This window comes from Procambarus clarkii, chromosome 14, assembly GCF_040958095.1.
Source record: "Procambarus clarkii isolate CNS0578487 chromosome 14, FALCON_Pclarkii_2.0, whole genome shotgun sequence".
NCBI classification, from domain to species: domain Eukaryota; kingdom Metazoa; phylum Arthropoda; class Malacostraca; order Decapoda; family Cambaridae; genus Procambarus; species Procambarus clarkii.
The window spans coordinates 15,475,406-15,493,509 of record NC_091163.1 but is presented as its reverse complement, the minus strand read 5'-3'; the positions used below and the strand labels follow the sequence as shown (position 1 = coordinate 15,493,509).

At 40.1% G+C, this 18,104-nt stretch overlaps 1 protein-coding gene across 1 annotated transcript in view; it reads left to right on the top strand.

Annotated features, from left to right (window-relative positions):
* The first annotated feature begins 257 nt into the window (after positions 1-257).
* Positions 258-18,104, top strand: part of LOC138364735 (uncharacterized) — a 51,801-nt gene continuing 33,954 nt past the window's right edge. The window contains exon 1 of the mRNA XM_069324703.1: positions 258-394. Within this exon, the coding sequence (XP_069180804.1) occupies positions 258-394 (137 nt within the window). The remainder of the gene's footprint in view (positions 395-18,104) is intronic.

Sequence of the window (18,104 nt, the reverse complement as noted above, 5' to 3'; positions counted from 1 at the left end):
GGCAATCACTTCCTTTTGTCCGGCCGTGATGGTCAAGCGGATTAAGGCGCCCTGTAGTTACCAGTTGCATTGCTCCTGGGAGTATGGGTTCGAGTCACTTCTGGGGTGTGAGTTTTCAGACGCATATAGTCCTGGGGACCATTCAGGCTTGTTCGCATATATATATATATATATATATATATATATATATATATATATATATATATATATATATATATATATATATATATATATATATATAGAGCAACCCCAATGCAATGTCGGCAACTGGCACGCGTCTCACACCACACGCCCTCCGAATTGCTGTGGCCCTCCGAATTGCTGTGGCCCTCTGCCTTGCTGCCCCAATCCACACCAAATATAGGTATATTTGCGACGAGGTGGTGGCTGACAGGTACGGCCACCATGGCGAACTCTGCCAAAGCACAGGGGGATGGCACTCGAGGCGCAGTGAAGTTAACGACATCATCAAGAGGAGCCTCACCACAGCTGGATGCCCAGCTGAAAGATTGCCCCGTTATCTAACGCCCCGTAACTCTGATGCTCATATTGGTCGCCCGGATGGTATCACAGTGAACCCCTGGAAGAATAGCAAGCTGTTGGTATGGGACTACACGTGCATATCAACCCTGGCTAACACTTACATTGACCTCAGTGTTGCACAACCAGGTGGCGCTGCTCCCCACAGGGAAGCAGCCAAATCCCATAAGTATAGGGAACTGGATCACCACTACAATTTTGTCCCCATTGCTTCTGAGACACTCGACACCTGGGGTAAAAGTGCTACCAGTTTATTGAAGGAACTGGGTTCTAGGCTCATTGAAACCACAAGGGACCCTAGAGCTGCCAGCTTTCTTTTCCAGCGCCTCAGCGTGGCGATACAGAGGGGAAATGTGCACTGCATCCAGGGTTCCTGCCCGCCATCTGAGGAGCTGGAGGAACTCGACAACTTATGGTAACCATATTTGTAACCTATATGTACCTCCTTTTTTGTAACAAAGTTCAAATTCAAATAAAGCAAATATATATGTGTACATACAAAAGAATGGGGGTGATAGGAAAAGATAGTATTAGTGTTCAGTGAGAAACCACAAGTTCTCCTCTGAATACTTTTTATTTTCTTCTCCGAGGCTATGGGTCCCTTTTCAATTCCGATTGAAAGCAAAGGTCAACAAATTGATTGAAACTGTGAACGCCAAGAAATCCGGACTCCACCTGCCAAAGATTATTGGGGAATATAAACCTGGATAAACGTATGGAAATGTCAAGACACATAAGCCTGGAAACCCACTTCGGCCAATCATCCGCCAGATACCCACACCCACGTACAGACTGGCGAAGCGACTCAACGGCTTGCTGACTCCTTATGTCCATCGCACCTTCAGCCTGAAGTCTCCAAAGGAATTTGTTGACTTACTGCGAGGAACACGGGCCACAAGGATAAGAGCCTCGTTGGACGTAGAATCACTGTTTACCAACGTACCTGTGGATGAAACAATCGGGATGATAGCGGACAGAGTGTATCGTGATCCGGCCTGTACTCCTCTTGACATACCAGAAAACATTCTAAAGAAACTACTCCAAGCTTGTACTAAAGAGGCACCCTTCTTGAGCCCGGAGGGGCACATGTATAAGCAAGTAGATGGGGTCGCCAAGGGTTCTTCCCTAGGTGTCCTGTTTGCGAACTTCTACATGGGTACCATCGAACAAAAGGTCTTAGTCGACATGAACTTGAAACCGGCCAAATACTGCAGGTATGTTGACGACATTTTTACACAGGTACCTGATGTCAGACATCTGCAGGAGCTGAAGGAGGCATTTGAGCAGAATTCTGTGTTGCGTTTCAATTACGAGATGGAGAAGGATGGGAAACTGCCCTTTCTAGATGTAAAAGTCATGGAAAGGAGCGGAGGTTTCCACACTGCAGTCTACACTAAGGAAACAAACATAGGAATGAGCCTAAATGCCAACAGTGACTGCCCAGATAGGTACTAGAGGAGTGTTGTTAACGCTTATGTCGACCGTGCTCTCAGCCACAGCTCAGGATGGAATCAAGTCGATGAATAACTCTGTAGGGTAAGGCAGGTCCTAGTCAACAACGGCGTCTCCAATGGTTTCGTTGAAGACATCAGAAGAAGGATAGTGAAACGCCATGCAACCTCTGAAGAGACAACTAACACAACACCTATACCCCCTATTAGACTATTTTACAGGAACTTCTTTTCCACAGCTCATAAAACGGAGGAAAGGGTCCTGAAAGATATTGTTAATAGAAACGTTATCCCTACAGACAAAAATCAGAAGATACAATTGACGATCTACTATGAAACCAAGAAAACGGCCAACCTACTCATGAGAAACTCTCCAGACACACACCAGAACGCTTTAAAAGAGACCAATGTCGTCTATGCCTTCAAATGCCCACTTGGGGACTGTAAGCCTCAAAGAATTCAGTATATTGGCAAGACAACAACATCTCTTTCCAGGCGATTAACGATGCATAAGCAACAGGGCTCCATTAAGGAACATATAATCTCTTCCCACAACCAGACCATCACCAGAGAAGTCTTAAGAAAAAACTCGGAAATCATCGATGGATACAGCGATAGCAGGCGGCTTGATATCTGCAAGGCACTACACATTAAGAAGTCGACACCAGCAATCAACAGCCAATTAATGCACAACTATATTCTACCCATTTCAAGACTCTGCACCAATAAAGAAGCATCAAGAAATATGGGCCAATAGGCCCTTTGCAGTTACTTCCATTCTTCCCTTTAACTTACAAAATATTATACCCATTGTTTCGTGTTCTGTCTTGTGTTGAAAGTTTATTTTCACCTCATCCAAAACTGTTGTAACATATCACTTCACCCAAATGCAGGTATAAAATGGAAGATGTTTAAACTCTGTTCAGTTATAGTTGTGTGTGTGTAAACTAAAGTCTTTGAAATTGTAATAAGTTATTACGAAACGAGTTCGAGTGTTGCGTCAGACTAGAAATAAAAATGAATTTAGAAGAATTGATTTTTCAGTTACCATCAACAGTGAAAAGAAATACAAGAAATATTGAGAAAATTCGTGTTAGAATTATTAATCTTACTTTTTCTTACTTTAATAATTGTGTCATTTATAAAATACCTTGTAAAGACTGTAATAAGTTCTATGTTGGGTAAACTTCCAAAGATTTGAAATGTAGAATTTCGCAACATAAATACTCTGTAAGACATGGCCAATTGTCTAATGCTTTGTTTGTTCATCTGTCAGAAGATGCTCACCAAATTGATTGGGAGATGGCTTCTTCAATAACGAATTGTAATAGCACCTATAACAGAAACATAATTGAATCTGCTTTGATACAGATCACAAAAGAAAGTAATTTGAACATTAGCAGTGGTATATATAACTTAGATCCATTTTTAATAGTTCAATTAAAGGGCGATTTAAGTAAGATCATTGGAACACATTTGTCTCACTAATTCATTGTAAATATTTACTATTTTATGCTATGATTATCCATATGTGGGCCTGTGTGTGGTTGCTGCATCGGATGGGCCAATAGGCCCTCAGCAGTGTCCACGTATTGTACGTCACCTCACTCCACCATTCTCTCCTGCCTATTTATGTCCAGTATTCGACCTGTAAAATCACTCCTTCTGAAGATGTATTAATATACGAAAGTACTTAAGGAAATTCCTGTTTCAATTTTCCTCCGTGGTCTGACACTGTCACATTTTTAATCACATGTTTATTTTCGTGATACACACACACACACACACACACACCATCTATTTGAGAAAAATTCTGGATGTATTACAATATTACAAAATAGTGTTTGTACCAACATTATAAGAGCAAGATGTACAGGTATTCATGACGTACGTTAATTGGTCAGAGAAATGGCTACTGGAGTTTAACACCAGTAAATGTAAAGTTATGGAAATGGGATCAGGTGACAGGAGACCAAAGGGACTGTACACAATGAAGGGGAACAGCCTACCTGTAACGATTCGAGAAAGAGACCTGGGAGTGGATGTGACACCTAATCTAACTCCTGAGGCACATATAAATAGGATAACGACAGCAGCGTACTCTACACTGGCGAAAATTAGAACTTCATTCAGAAACCTAAATGAGGAAGCTTTTAGGGCGCTTTACACTGCCTACGTGAGACCCGTCTTAGAGTATGCCGCGCCATCATGGAGCCCCCACCTGAAGAAACACATAAAGAAACTGGAGAAGGTTCAGAGGTTTGCGACGAGGCTTGTCCCAGAGCTACGAGGGATGGGATATGAAGAGCGGCTGAAGGTACTGAACCTTACGACACTAGAGAAAAGAAGGGAGAGAGGAGATATGATAGGGACATATAAAATACTCAGGGGAATTGACAAAGTGGAAATAGATCAAATGTTCACACGTAATAATAACAGAACGAGGGGACATGGGTGGAAACTGGAAACTCAGATGAGTCACAGAGATGTTAGGAAGTTTTCTTTTAGCGTGAGAGTAGTAGAAAAATGGAATGCACTTGGGGAACAGGTTGTGGAAGCAAATACTATTCATACTTTTAAAACTAGGTATGATAGGGAAATGGGACAGGAGTCATTGCTGTAAACAACCGATAGCTAGAAAGGCGGGATCCAAGAGTCAATGCTCGATCCTGCAAGCACATATAGGTGAGTACACACACACACACACACACACACACACACACACACACACATATATATATATATATATATATATATATATATATATATATATATATATATATATATATATATATATATATATATATATAATGTATCAGTAATTATGCCTTTCTTAACCCAATTGTAAATATTAGTTCCTTCATGCTTTCAATTGTCTAGTTAGAGAAGAATTCCTCAAGCATATTTCGCTTTCAGTCATTATCATTCCTGAAATTGCATACACCTTGTCTTGAAGATGCATTATTCTTCACCCATAATACACCTTGCCTTGAATCTGTATCAATCCACAACCGTCTTGCCTATCATCATCATCCTTATCATCATCTGTCATTCCATCCTACGCGAACGGGAAACGTCTTTACTACACGTCAGCCAATCTTTCATAATCCGTCTTTCCATTGTGGAGTATTGATCGCTATCCAGCGACCTGGGCGGGTCCCTTGATGCTCTTCTTTCCGAGATGAGAGAGTAGTGGCAGAGAGCCAGAAACAGCATCCAACTGCTGGCTTTATGATGCTATTTTACCTGCGTCTTGGTAACACTTTACCTGCGTCTTGGTAACACTTTACCTGCGTCCTGGTAACACTTTACCTGCGTCTTGGTAACACTTTACCTGCGTCCTGGTAACACTTTACCTGCGTCTTGGTAACACTTTACCTGCGTCTTGGTAACACTTTACCTGCGTCTTGGTAACACTTTACCTGCGTCTTGGTAACACTTTACCTGCGTCTTGGTAACACTTTACCTGCGTCCTGGTAACACTTTACCTGCGTCTTGGTAACACTTGGTATTTGGCTTGTGTGGCCCCGTTTTCCACTATCAACCATTTAGGATTATTTATGCTCTTCATTTCCTTATTCGAGGATATTAAAAGCAAATTGATTCTGGATGTATTACAATATTACAAAATAGTGTTTGTACCAACATTATTAGAGCAAGATGTACAGGTATTCATGCAACCTGCCCTCCTACAAAAAAACGTCGCTTTTCGCTCGTATGCGTCACATACGGTCCAAAATCGTCGTACTAGAAAATGGAAAGCGGCTAGCGAAAGTGACGTACTGTCCTGTTTTCTGCTTTGGGTCCTCTGGTAAGTTAGGAGAAGACTCTGTACATTGACCGTTTTCTGGACGTTGGGAAACCCTAGAAGGACGGGTTGCATTTATCAGTACATTGTGTACAAGTATTTGTGAGTACTGATATTATCCTCTCCATAATGAATTGAATTCGAGAAAAGATAATGAGGTAACGGTTCATGGAGTCAACACACAGTTCAATATTTCATTGAGGAAACACAAATTTTATTCCATTTTTCGTTTGATCCACCTTTGAAGTCCCAACACTTTGCTTAGGGTGACAGTGACATGGGATCTGACACCATCCATCCATCCTTATAACCTCCTCATCAACCGCCATCATCCCACTAATTTCCAGTCTGTCAACTCTCTCACTCTTTTCTTTCTCTTACTAAAGCAGTAAGTCCATCCTACTTCTCCATATACCATCCATTTTTGTGCTTTATTTTTTCCTGTCTTCTTCCTCATCTTCCATCTCAAAGATTACTCCCGGTTCATCTTCTCGTATTCTAGTGTTTCTTCTTCCCTCCCTCTAGTACTTCATTCTGCCTTCACCCTCTAGTGATTCATCTTACCTCCCTCTAGTGGTTCATTTTTCTTCCCTCTAGTGGTTCATTTTTCTTCCCTCTAGTGGTTCATTTTCCCTTCCTCCACTTCTTCTGTGAAGCGAAGAAAAAGACAACACAAAATTTACCTCGCGGGACACAAGTAAATGGAATGTGACAACACTTCCGCCGTTTGACCGTGTATGTATGTGTGTGTGTGTGTGTGTGTGTGTGTGTGTGTGTGTGTGTGTGTGTGTGTGTATGTGTGTGTGTGTGTGTGTGTGTGTGTGTGTGTGTGTGTGTGTGTGTGTGTGTGTGTGTGTGTGTGTGTGTACTCACCTATATGTACTCACCTATATGTGCTTGCAGGATCGAGCATTGACTCTTGGATCCCGCCTTTCTAGCTATCGGTTGTTTACAGCAATGACTCCTGTCCCATTTCCCTATCATACCTAGTTTTAAAAGTATGAATAGTATTTGCTTCCACAACCTGTTCCCCAAGTGCATTCCATTTTTCTACTACTCTCACGCTAAAAGAAAACTTCCTAACATCTCTGTGACTCATCTGAGTTTCCAGTTTCCACCCATGTCCCCTCGTTCTGTTATTATTACGTGTGAACATTTCATCTATTTCCACTTTGTCAATTCCCCTGAGTATTTTATATGTCCCTATCATATCTCCTCTCTCCCTTCTTTTCTCTAGTGTCGTAAGGTTCAGTTCCTTCAGCCGCTCTTCATATCCCATCCCTCGTAGCTCTGGGACAAGCCTCGTCGCAAACCTCTGAACCTTCTCCAGTTTCTTTATGTGTTTCTTCAGGTGGGGGCTCCATGATGGCGCGGCATACTCTAAGACGGGTCTCACGTAGGCAGTGTAAAGCGCCCTAAAAGCTTCCTCATTTAGGTTTCTGAATGAAGTTCTAATTTTCGCCAGTGTAGAGTACGCTGCTGTCGTTATCCTATTTATATGTGCCTCAGGAGTTAGATTAGGTGTCACATCCACTCCCAGGTCTCTTTCTCGAATCGTTACAGGTAGGCTGTTCCCCTTCATTGTGTACTGTCCCTTTGGTCTCCTGTCACCTGATCCCATTTCCATAACTTTACATTTTCTGGTGTTAAACTCCAGTAGCCATTTCCCTGACCATCTCTGCAGCCTGTTTAAGTCCTCTTGGAGGATCCTACAATCCTCGTCTGTCACAACTCTTCTCATTAATTTTGCGTCATCTGCAAACATTGACATGTATGATTCCACTCCTGTAAACATATCATTTACGTAAATTAGAAAGAGGATTGGTCCCAGCACCGATCCTTGAGGTACTCCACTTGTTACTGTTCGCCAGTCCGACTTTTCGCCCCTTACCATTACCCTCTGGCTCCTTCCTGTTAGGTAGTTCTTCACCCATACTAGGGCCTTTCCGCTTACTCCTGCCTGCCTCTCAAGTTTGTATAGCAGTCTCATGTGCGGTACCGTATCAAAGGCCTTTTGGCAGTCAAGAAATATGCAGTCTGCCCAGCCTTCTCTGTCCTGCCTTATCCTTGTTACTTTATCATAGAATTCTAAAAGGTTTGTTAGGCATGATTTCCCTGTCCAGAACCCATGTTGGTGCTTGTTTACAAACCCAATGCTCTCCAGGTGCTCAACAAGTCTTAGCCTAATTATTCTTTCAAGTATTTTGCAGGGGATGCTTGTCAGTGATACGGGTCTGTAGTTAAGTGCCTCCTCCCTATCACCCTTTTTGAAAATCGGTACGACATTTGCCTCCTTCCAGCAACTGGGCAATTCTCCCGACATAAGTGACTCATTAAAGATCATTGCCAGAGGCACGCTGAGAGCCTGCGCTGCCTCTTTGAGTATCCACGGTGATACTTTGTCTGGTCCAACAGCTTTATTTGCATCCAGTGTTGTCAACTGTTTCATTACATCCTCTGCTGTCACCTCTATATCCGATAGTCTTTCATCTTGGGTAATCTCTTCTAACAATGGGAGCTGCTCAGGCTCGGTTGTGAACACTCCATGGAATTTTGCATTCAGTACCTCGCAGATTTCCTTGTCGCTTTCTGTATATGCCCCTTCTGTTTTCCTCAGTCTTGTCACTTGGTCATTTACCGACATCTTCCTTCTTATATGGCTATGTAGTAATTTTGGTTGCTTTTTCGCTTTGACTGCAAAGCGTGTGTGTGTGTGTGTGTGTGTGTGTGTGTGTGTGTGTGTGTGTGTGTGTGTGTGTGTGTGTGTGTGTGTGTGTGTGTGTGACTACAATCTGCAGGAGACTTTGGAACACAAACAAGGTGATGGAACTATTACGACAAGAATTATTTGAACTTCAGGACAATACACATTGATGTTGACCATCATTGCTAATTCCCATTCAGTGTTGGTGTAAAAGTCTTTAAAGATTAAATAGTTCTTAACTATTTGTTATTTATCATGTTTTCTTTTGTAGGATAAAAGGAGTTTAAGGATCGTGGAGCGTTCATGGAAGACAAGTCATTCAAACTGACTCTTTGTAATCATAGCTTGTGTTGGCCATTTTTAAGTGATTTCCTCGAACCTGTAAAGGTATGTATATAGTAAAGTAATCTGTGTGTGTGGAGTTTGGCTTCAAGTTAACTAGCATTGAAATATGTGTAAAGTTATTGACTATTCCCTTTGTGATGTCAAATTTGACATACCTATTGACAGGTATGATATCATTGTAGATTATGAATAAGGAAGAATTATTGGCTATAATATGATTATAAAGGATGTCTGTAAGTTATTCATTTCATTATAAGTAGTAATAAATACATTATTCTGGTTTACCTGATCTTGTACAACAGTGGCTTGCTGTAGTGGATAATGGCTGGAGTGTAGTGACACACGTTTATTACTGATTGTATATAATGCATTGTGAATAATTCAGTGAATAGGTAAGGAATATTTTTAATGCTTTATTCATATTTCTATCATTTTTATTTCTTATTATTACTTTCCTTCATATCTTGTAACTCAACTAACATGTCTTATTCGTCATTCATTGCTAATATGCATGTGAATGAACTCATGCAATAGTTTCCATTTACCCAATAATGTGTCTCTTTCGATGCCAAGAGTGCAAGTTTCCCCGAGTTCTTTCCACTCCTATTAGTGCCTTCAATGCTACTTAATGACGCCATAAAAGAGATTCACATACCAATTCGGACTTCATTAAAAGGCAACGTTTCGTGTTCTCTAAAGCGGGTTCGAATACTTTTCTTCAATGCTATCAGAGCCTCGGACATGGGACCCGGAAATATGGTTTCTGTCTCGGAATGGTCCCCTTGGAATGGTCCTTTTGGGAGGGTCCCCTTCCCAGTCCCCCTTCTGAGCAATCTGAGGAAAATGACGATATTGTAACAATGAATTAATGTTGAAAAGGTTAATGCAACTTTGGGAATGCTGAATCAAAGGTCAATAAACGTTACTTGAGCATGTTTAGTCTACAGGATAAGTCGCTATACGAACACCTAGTCATTCCGATGTAAACTCCCATAAACCGTTTATAGTTTACAATTAAATGAGGGTTTACCATAACCCGTTTAGCACGACCGTTACCTCGTACATCTAGGGTCAAGTGCGGGGGTTCAATTGTATAGCACGACCAGAGCGAAGCAATTGATCAAAAGTGAAGATCTAGGGAGATGGCTTCTATGGGTCGAAGTTCAAAACCCGAAATCACAAGACAGTATTGACACTACATATACTCATTTATCTTGTTATAGCTTATTGTAATAACTCAGTTATCTTGTTTTTCTTATTATACGTAATTTCAAAACATTTAATGAATTATCTCCAACGCTTGTCTGTAATATTTCCTATTTATATAGCCTATATTTCCTATAAATATAGCCTATTTCACCAATATATAATTCCGACACCGATATATGTTTTATATATCTTTCTGTGACGAATCTCTTTATCTAGTGGGAAGGGAAGGGAACTATCAGGAAAACGTACCAAGCCAATTCGACTACATAGCACGTGGAAGGGATCAGGATAAGGATTTGTGATGAGATGGGGGGGGGGTATGGGGAATTCTGGCTCCAGTATAATACTAATAAAATGTATAATTATAAGAATGCAAAATAATGATTAATTCTAAGATAGCTCGAAGGACCAGAATGAGTAATGAAATGAAAAAATCAGTGGCTTATAGATCTATGATTATATGTGAATAAATTCTATTAAGCAATGACTGTAAATTATATATTTCTAGAACCAGCCTCCCATGACACATTTTTGTTTTGGGGGGGGGGGTATTCTATGAGATTAATCTATATGTAACATATATTATGCAATAATAATAATGAGTATAATATGCACACACATAGATGATGAGAAAATATATAATGCAAGAAATGCCTCTGCAATGTAAAGATTAATAATGCATAAAAGTAATACATGGTTCGTAAAACCATAATATATGAACTCTGAATAATAAAGTACTAGCTACAATGAAAAACTGATTAAATATCAGCTGTGACAGAGGGACGTAGATGCAGTCCACTGTACGCCAGTCTGGCAACAGTTTGAGATAGTGATACTTGGAGCACGTGAGTGGTATGGCGGTCACACACTTCCTCAAGGGTGTTACACCATGCTGCAATAATGATAATTCCATAATTTCCACCCCAAACTAGTATTCACACACATAAAAGTAATATCTAAATATCTGGAGGGGAAAGAGCTGCACTTACATGGGATTATCTTTTACACCCGCAGCATAACGACATGGCCACCTATGTTAGTTAATCTTTGAGCTCAATAAATTAAACTAAGAGGTATGAATGCCTGCCGAACTGGTGTCCGTGATTCTGGTAAGCTGCGTCCTCAATCCAGCATCTAAGGATGTAAAGATGCCGTCTGAATGGTAAGATTTGTTTGACCGCTTCGCTTCGGAACTCCGTCACGCTTGTTGATCGAATATGGCGAGAGTCCTCTCTTCCCCCCGTCCCGAAAGTCGCGCATGCGCAATAGCTCACCGTGAGGATTCGAGCATAAATTATATTTATTAAAGCTAAATAGGGAAGGGGGCGTTTATGAACACTCATGATGGTTTAGATAAATACTTTATGTTGTGATGTTTTAATTCTCACAGTGCAAGTCAGTTAATGTCGACTGCACAAACAAAAAAATACCTGCTTGGTGGTGGAAATGATGTTAGATTATGATGTTATTTACTGGAACAGCGATTAAGCTGGGTAAAGAAATTCCAGTAAACTGTTGTATACTAAACGTAAACCGATTACTAAATAATTATTCCTAATAAGGGAAAGTAAATGGATACACTTGTGTTAAATCTACTGATATGTGGAAATTTAGTCTCCGTGAATGGCTGACGCAACACTACACAATTCTAGGAGAAATTACATGATGTTCCACAACTTAATACAGTAAATTCTACAATACTAAACTACATATTAGTAGTGTTAGTTAATTATTACGCTTAGTACACGAAGTACATCCCATTGTACTAAGGATTAGTAATTGAATATTAGATGTGTATCAAGCCTAATACAGGAAATACATCCTGATGTATTAGGAATGAGAATAACTGTTGGAAATTTCCAACAGGAGGGGGGGGGGGGAGGAATGATGACCAACCACTTGGGCGGTTGGGGATTGAACGCCGACCTGCATGAAGCGAATTCGTCGCTCTAACGTCCACTCCAAGTAGGTGGGCATCTTGTGAGGTTCTAAGACCTCATTATGCTACTGAAAGGGTTTGAATATTGATTTTTTAAGCCTTCATTATCATTATACCATTGGAATCCTAAATGATCTCATTATGTCCGTACTATTCTCCTTAATTACGTTGTTTGAGCGTAATATTTTTTGTTTCAGGGGTTTCTCGTACCAGTTGTTTAAATTGAACAACTTTTTGTTCAACTCAATGTGTAAATTGAGTTCGGGAATGAGGTTCTTGGATACTCTTAGTTATGTTTACATTCCAGGGTGAGTCATCGATACTCACCCTGCGGCGATTCTAGGTATGACTCATGCTGAGTCATATACTCAGTAAAGATCGCCTCGACTTATTCAGGTGACTCAATACGAATCCATTTTCATGAGGATGCCCCTAGATCTATGCAGTCAACCTCGTGTTCACACACACACACACACACACTTAGTGATGTGGTGGATACTGACTCCATACACAATTTCATATGTAGATATGATAGAGCCCAGTAGGCTCAGGAATCTGTACACGAGTTGATTGACAGTTGAGAGGCGGTACCAAAGAGCCAGAAATCAACCCCCCGCAAACACAACTAGGTGAGTACATCCACACACTCCGAATAAAATTTTATCGCCATTCCCTAGCCCTCCACCCCCTGACAAAATAATACGTTCCCATTCTTCAACAAAGAACGTTACTGGAGTGATACGAACCAAAACTCATCAGCATTTATCATTAAGCTCCCCCTCCCCTAGCCAGCCGCCAAACAGGTTAGTCTGCTGCCTCAAATATACCCCTCACCTTTGTTGTCTCTGTTGTGAGGAAACTCACTACCCCGCCTCACTCTCTTGTCCAGCAAGCCGGAGCGTGTTATAGGGGAGGTACAATTTTTGGGGGTAACCTGCATTATGTGGAGAGACTTGAACAAAGCTCAAAGTATACATCTGAGTTGTTATTCACACGGTTTAAGAGTTCAATAAATTTTCCAGAGCTTGTCCAAAGACTTTTAACCAGTGTTGAACTTCATCACATAATTAGCGACATAAATATGTAATATATATATATATATATATATATATATATATATATATATATATATATATATATATATATATATATATATATATATATATATGCGAACAAGCCTGAATGGTCCCCAGGACATATGCAATTGATATATATATATATATATATATATATATATATATATATATATATATATATATATATATATATATATATATATATATATATATATATATATATATATTAGTATATTTTGGTAGCAGTCTTTCCTGTAGACATATATTATTACATATGACCGAAAAAGTTAGATTAATAATTCTAACACGAATTTTCTCGATCTTTCTTATGTTTTTTTTCATTGTTGATGGTAATTGAAAAATCAATTCGCCAAAAATCATTTTTATTTCAAGTCTGACGCGACACTTGAACGCGTTTTGTAATAACTTATTACATTATCAAAGACTTGTAGTTTAAACACACACAACTATTACCTGCAAACACTAAACAGAGTTCTTACTTATGCTATGATTTAAACAGCTTTCATTTTTCATTTAATACCAGCATTTTGGGTGAGGTGATATGTTACAACAGTTTTGGATGAGGTGAACAAAACTTTCAACACAGGATAGAACACGAAACAATGGGTATTGAAGGTAAGAATGGAAGTAATTGCAGAGGGCCTATTGACCCATATTTCTTGATACTTCTATATTGGAGCGGAGTCTTGAAGTGGGTAGAATATTGTTGTGCATTAATTGGCTGTTGATTGCTGGTGTTGACTTCTTGATGTGCAGTGCCTCGCAGATGTCAAGCCGCCCGCTATCGCTGTATCTATCGATGATTTCTGTGTTGTTTGCTAAGATTTCTCTGGTGATGGTTTGGTTGTGGGAAGAGATTATATGTTCCTTAATGGAGCCCTGTTGCTTATGCATCGTTAATCGCCTGGAAAGAGATGCTGTTGTCTTGCGTATATACTGAGTTTTTTGAGGCTTACAGTCCCCAAGAGGGCATTTGAAGGCATAGACGACGTTGGTCTCTTTTAAAGCGTTCTGCTTTGTGTCTGGAGAGTTTCTAATGAGTAGGCTTGCCGTTTTTTTGGTTTTATAGTAAATCGTCAGTTGTATCTTCTGATTTTTGTCTGTAGGGATAACGTTTCTATTAACAATATCTTTCAGGACCCTTTCCTCCGTTTTATGAGCTGTGGAAAAGAAGTTCCTGTAAAATAGTCTAATAGGGGGTATAGGTGTTGTGTTAGTTGTCTCTTCAGAGGTTGCATGGCGTTTCACTTTCCTTCTTATGATGTCTTCAACGAAACCATTGGAGAAGCCGTTGTTGACTAGGACCTGCCTTACCCTACAGAGTTCTTCGTCGACTTGCTTCCATCCTGAGCTGTGGCTGAGAGCACGGTCGACATAAGCGTTAACAACACTCCTCTTGTACCTGTCTGGGCAGTCACTGTTGGCATTTAGGCACATTCTTATGTTTGTTTCCTTAGTGTAGACTGCAGTGTGGAAACCTCCGCTCCTTTCCATGACTGTTACATCTAGAAAGGGCAGTTTCCCATCCTTCTCCATCTCGTAAGTGAAACGCAACACAGAACTCTACTCAAATGCCTCCTTCAGCTCCTGCAGATGTCTGACATCAGGTACCTGTGTAAAAATGTCGTCAACATACCTGCAGTATATGGCCGGTTTCAAGTTCATGTCGACTAAGACTTTTTGCCCGATGGTACCCATGTAGAAGTTGGCAAACAGGACACCTAGGGGAGAACCCATGGCGCCCCCGTCTACTTGCTTATACATGTGCCCATCCGGGCTCAAGAAGGGTGCCTCTTTAGTACAAGCTTGGAGTAGTTTCCTTAGAATGTTTTCTGGTATGTCAAGAGGAGTACAGGCCGGATCACGATGCACTCTGTCCTCTATCATCCCGATTGTTTCATCCACAGGTACGTTGGTAAACAGTGATTCTACGTCCAACGAGGCTCTTATCCCTGTGGCTCGTGTTCCCCGCAGTAAGTCAACAAATTCCTTTGGAGATTTCAGGCTGAAGGCGCAAGGGACATAAGGAGTCAGCAAGCCGTTGAGTCGTTTCGCCAGTCTGTACGTGGGTGTGGGTATCTGGCTGATGATTGGCCGAAGTAGGTTTCCAGGCTTATGTGTCTTGACATTTTCCATTTTGGTTTCGTTGAAGAAATCATAAGAAGGAAGATGAAACGCCTTGCAACCTCTGAAGAGACAACTAACACAACACCTGTACCCCCTATTAGACTATTTTTCAGGAACTTCTTTTCCACAGCTCATAAAACGGAGGAAAGGGTCCTGAAAGATATTGTTAATAGAAACGTTATCCCTACAGACAAAAATCAAAAGATACAATTGACAATCTACTATAAAACCAAGAAAACGGCCAACCAACTCATGAGAAACTCTCCAGACACAAAGCAGAACACTTTAAAAGAGACCAATGTCGTCTATGCCTTCAAATGCCCACTTGGGGACTGTAAGCCTCAAAGAATTCAGTATATAGGCAAGACAACAACATCTCTTTCCAGGCGATTAACGATGCATAAGCAACAGGGCTCCATTAGGGACATATAATCTCTTCCCACAACCAGACCATCACCAGAGAAGTCTTAACAAAAAACACGGAAATCATTGATAGATACAGCGATAGCAGGCGGCTAGATATCTGCGAGGCACTACACCTTAAGAAGTCGACACCAGCAATCAACAGCCAATTAATGCACAACTATATTCTACCCACTTCAAGACTCCGCACCAATATAGAAGCATCAAGAAATATGGGCCAATAGGCCCTTTGCAGTTACTTCCACTATTCCCTTTAACTTACAAAATATTATACCCATTGTTTCGTGTTCTGTCTTGTGATGAAATTTTGTTTTCACCTCATCCAAAACTGTTGTAACATATCAACTCACCCAAATGCAGGTATAAAATCGAAGATGTTTAAGCTCTGTTCAGTTATAGTTGTGTGTGTGTAAACTAAAGTCTTTGAAAATGTAATAAGTTTTACGAAACGCGCTCAAGTGTCGCGTCAGACTAGAAATAAAAATGAATTTTGGAGAATTGATTTTTCAGTTGCCATCAACAGTGAAAAGAAATATAAGAAATATTGAGAAAATTCGTGTTAGAATTATTAATCTTACTTTCTCGGTCATATTTAATATATATATATACATATATATATATATATATATATATATATATATATATATATATATATATATATATATATATATATATATATATATATATATATTTATATATAAGTGTGTGTGTGTGTATGTGTATTCACCTAGTTGTGTTTGCGGGGGTTGAGCTTTGCTCTTTCGGCCCGCCTCTCATCTGTCAATCAACTGTTTACTAACTACTTTTATTTCGCACCACACACACCCCCCAGGAAGCAGCCCGTGACAGCTGACTAAATCCCAGGTACCTATTTACTGCTAGGTAACAGGGGCATTCAGGGTGAAAGAAACTTTGCCCATTTGTTTCTGCCTCGTGCGGGAATCGTGTGTGTGTGTGTGTGTGTAAGAGCATCGCAACTAACAGCACCACCAACCACAGCTAACACAAACTACCACAAAAGCTCACTGTGAGCTATTTTGGTTCCCACCAATCCTATATCCGGGACGCTGTCTATTAGTAGGCTTAACTGGCATTAATAATGTTTACTATTGGCTTGAAAGAGAGGTCTGTCAGCTTACATTATTAGTATCTAATTAGTAAATAAATTATTCACTAATAAATTACATTCCGGTAATTATCATTGACCAATATCGCAACATTAAAATGGCTAATCTTGTTTCCCTTAATCATAATATCATTAAAAACACTTTTTCATTATTATGATTCTCTGATATATAGGGATATTTTCTTCCAGGTAAGTAGTCACATGAAGTTAACGTTAGTCCTGTAAAATGTTCAAGACTTAAGTATCCATGCTGCTTGCTAAGTAAACTATTGTCTTGAAACTAATGAAGTCTTCAGGGGATGCTAGGCCTTTGAGCCTAGCATCAAACTCAATTTCAGATTGCGAGATAACTTTGACTCATGATTTTGAGGTTAGCCTCATGAAATGTTGTTGAGTTGATTGGAGCAATTTTCTTTTTTGTTTTATAATAATAATAATAATGGAAACGTTACTGCGATCGATTGTACAACAAGAGCTGACCAATGTAAGATCATTTACAGTTTCTCTTACACTGAACGGCTATTGATGTCAACGTTGTCACTCATTGCTCTCAGAGGCTTGAGTCATATTACTCATAATTTTAAAACATGACTTTTTTCATCACCAAGTCTATTTATTGTATAATTCCACTAGTTTATTTCTAGTATATTAGCTTATATATTCGTTAATACTGGTCAATAGAGCGACCATCTGCTTCTTGCAGGATCGGTGTTCGATCCCCCGAGACTCCGTGGGGATGGGCACAATCCCGTCACCCTAATAATCCAGCTGCTTGTTCCCATATCCCTTCCCAGTATTGTCATGACATTCTGGCTAAGCACGTTATCCTGATAATCACACAACCTCTAATATATCAGACAATCAGAACCCCTTGTCGCTTTGGTATCTGATTTCTGTTCTTTTGTTGTATCATGCAATCACTGGTCTGATCGTGGCAATAAAATGTCACAATGGGGAGGATACGTTAAGGTCGTGGTCACTGGCCGCACTGATTACAACTTTTACAGGCTATTAATTTATTTTCTCCTGTCTAATGGCCCGGGTAGACAGAACAACTAGGTACGAGACGGCAAATTCAATTAGCTTTTACGATGTATTTCAGATTTGTGAAGTGATCGTTACCCGACGCTCAAATGGCCGGCAATGACACCACTCTCCTAGGAATGGTGATATAGAGAAATGAATGCATTTGATGCAAGAACTTCTTGTTTAATCAAGAAAAAGGTTTTATCTATAACTCCAGATAAGTAAATATGAACGGGCTAATGAAACCAGAGATATTGTCTCCATTAACGTTAAGCTTGTGACAACGGACGCCTTCTCTGTATACAGTTA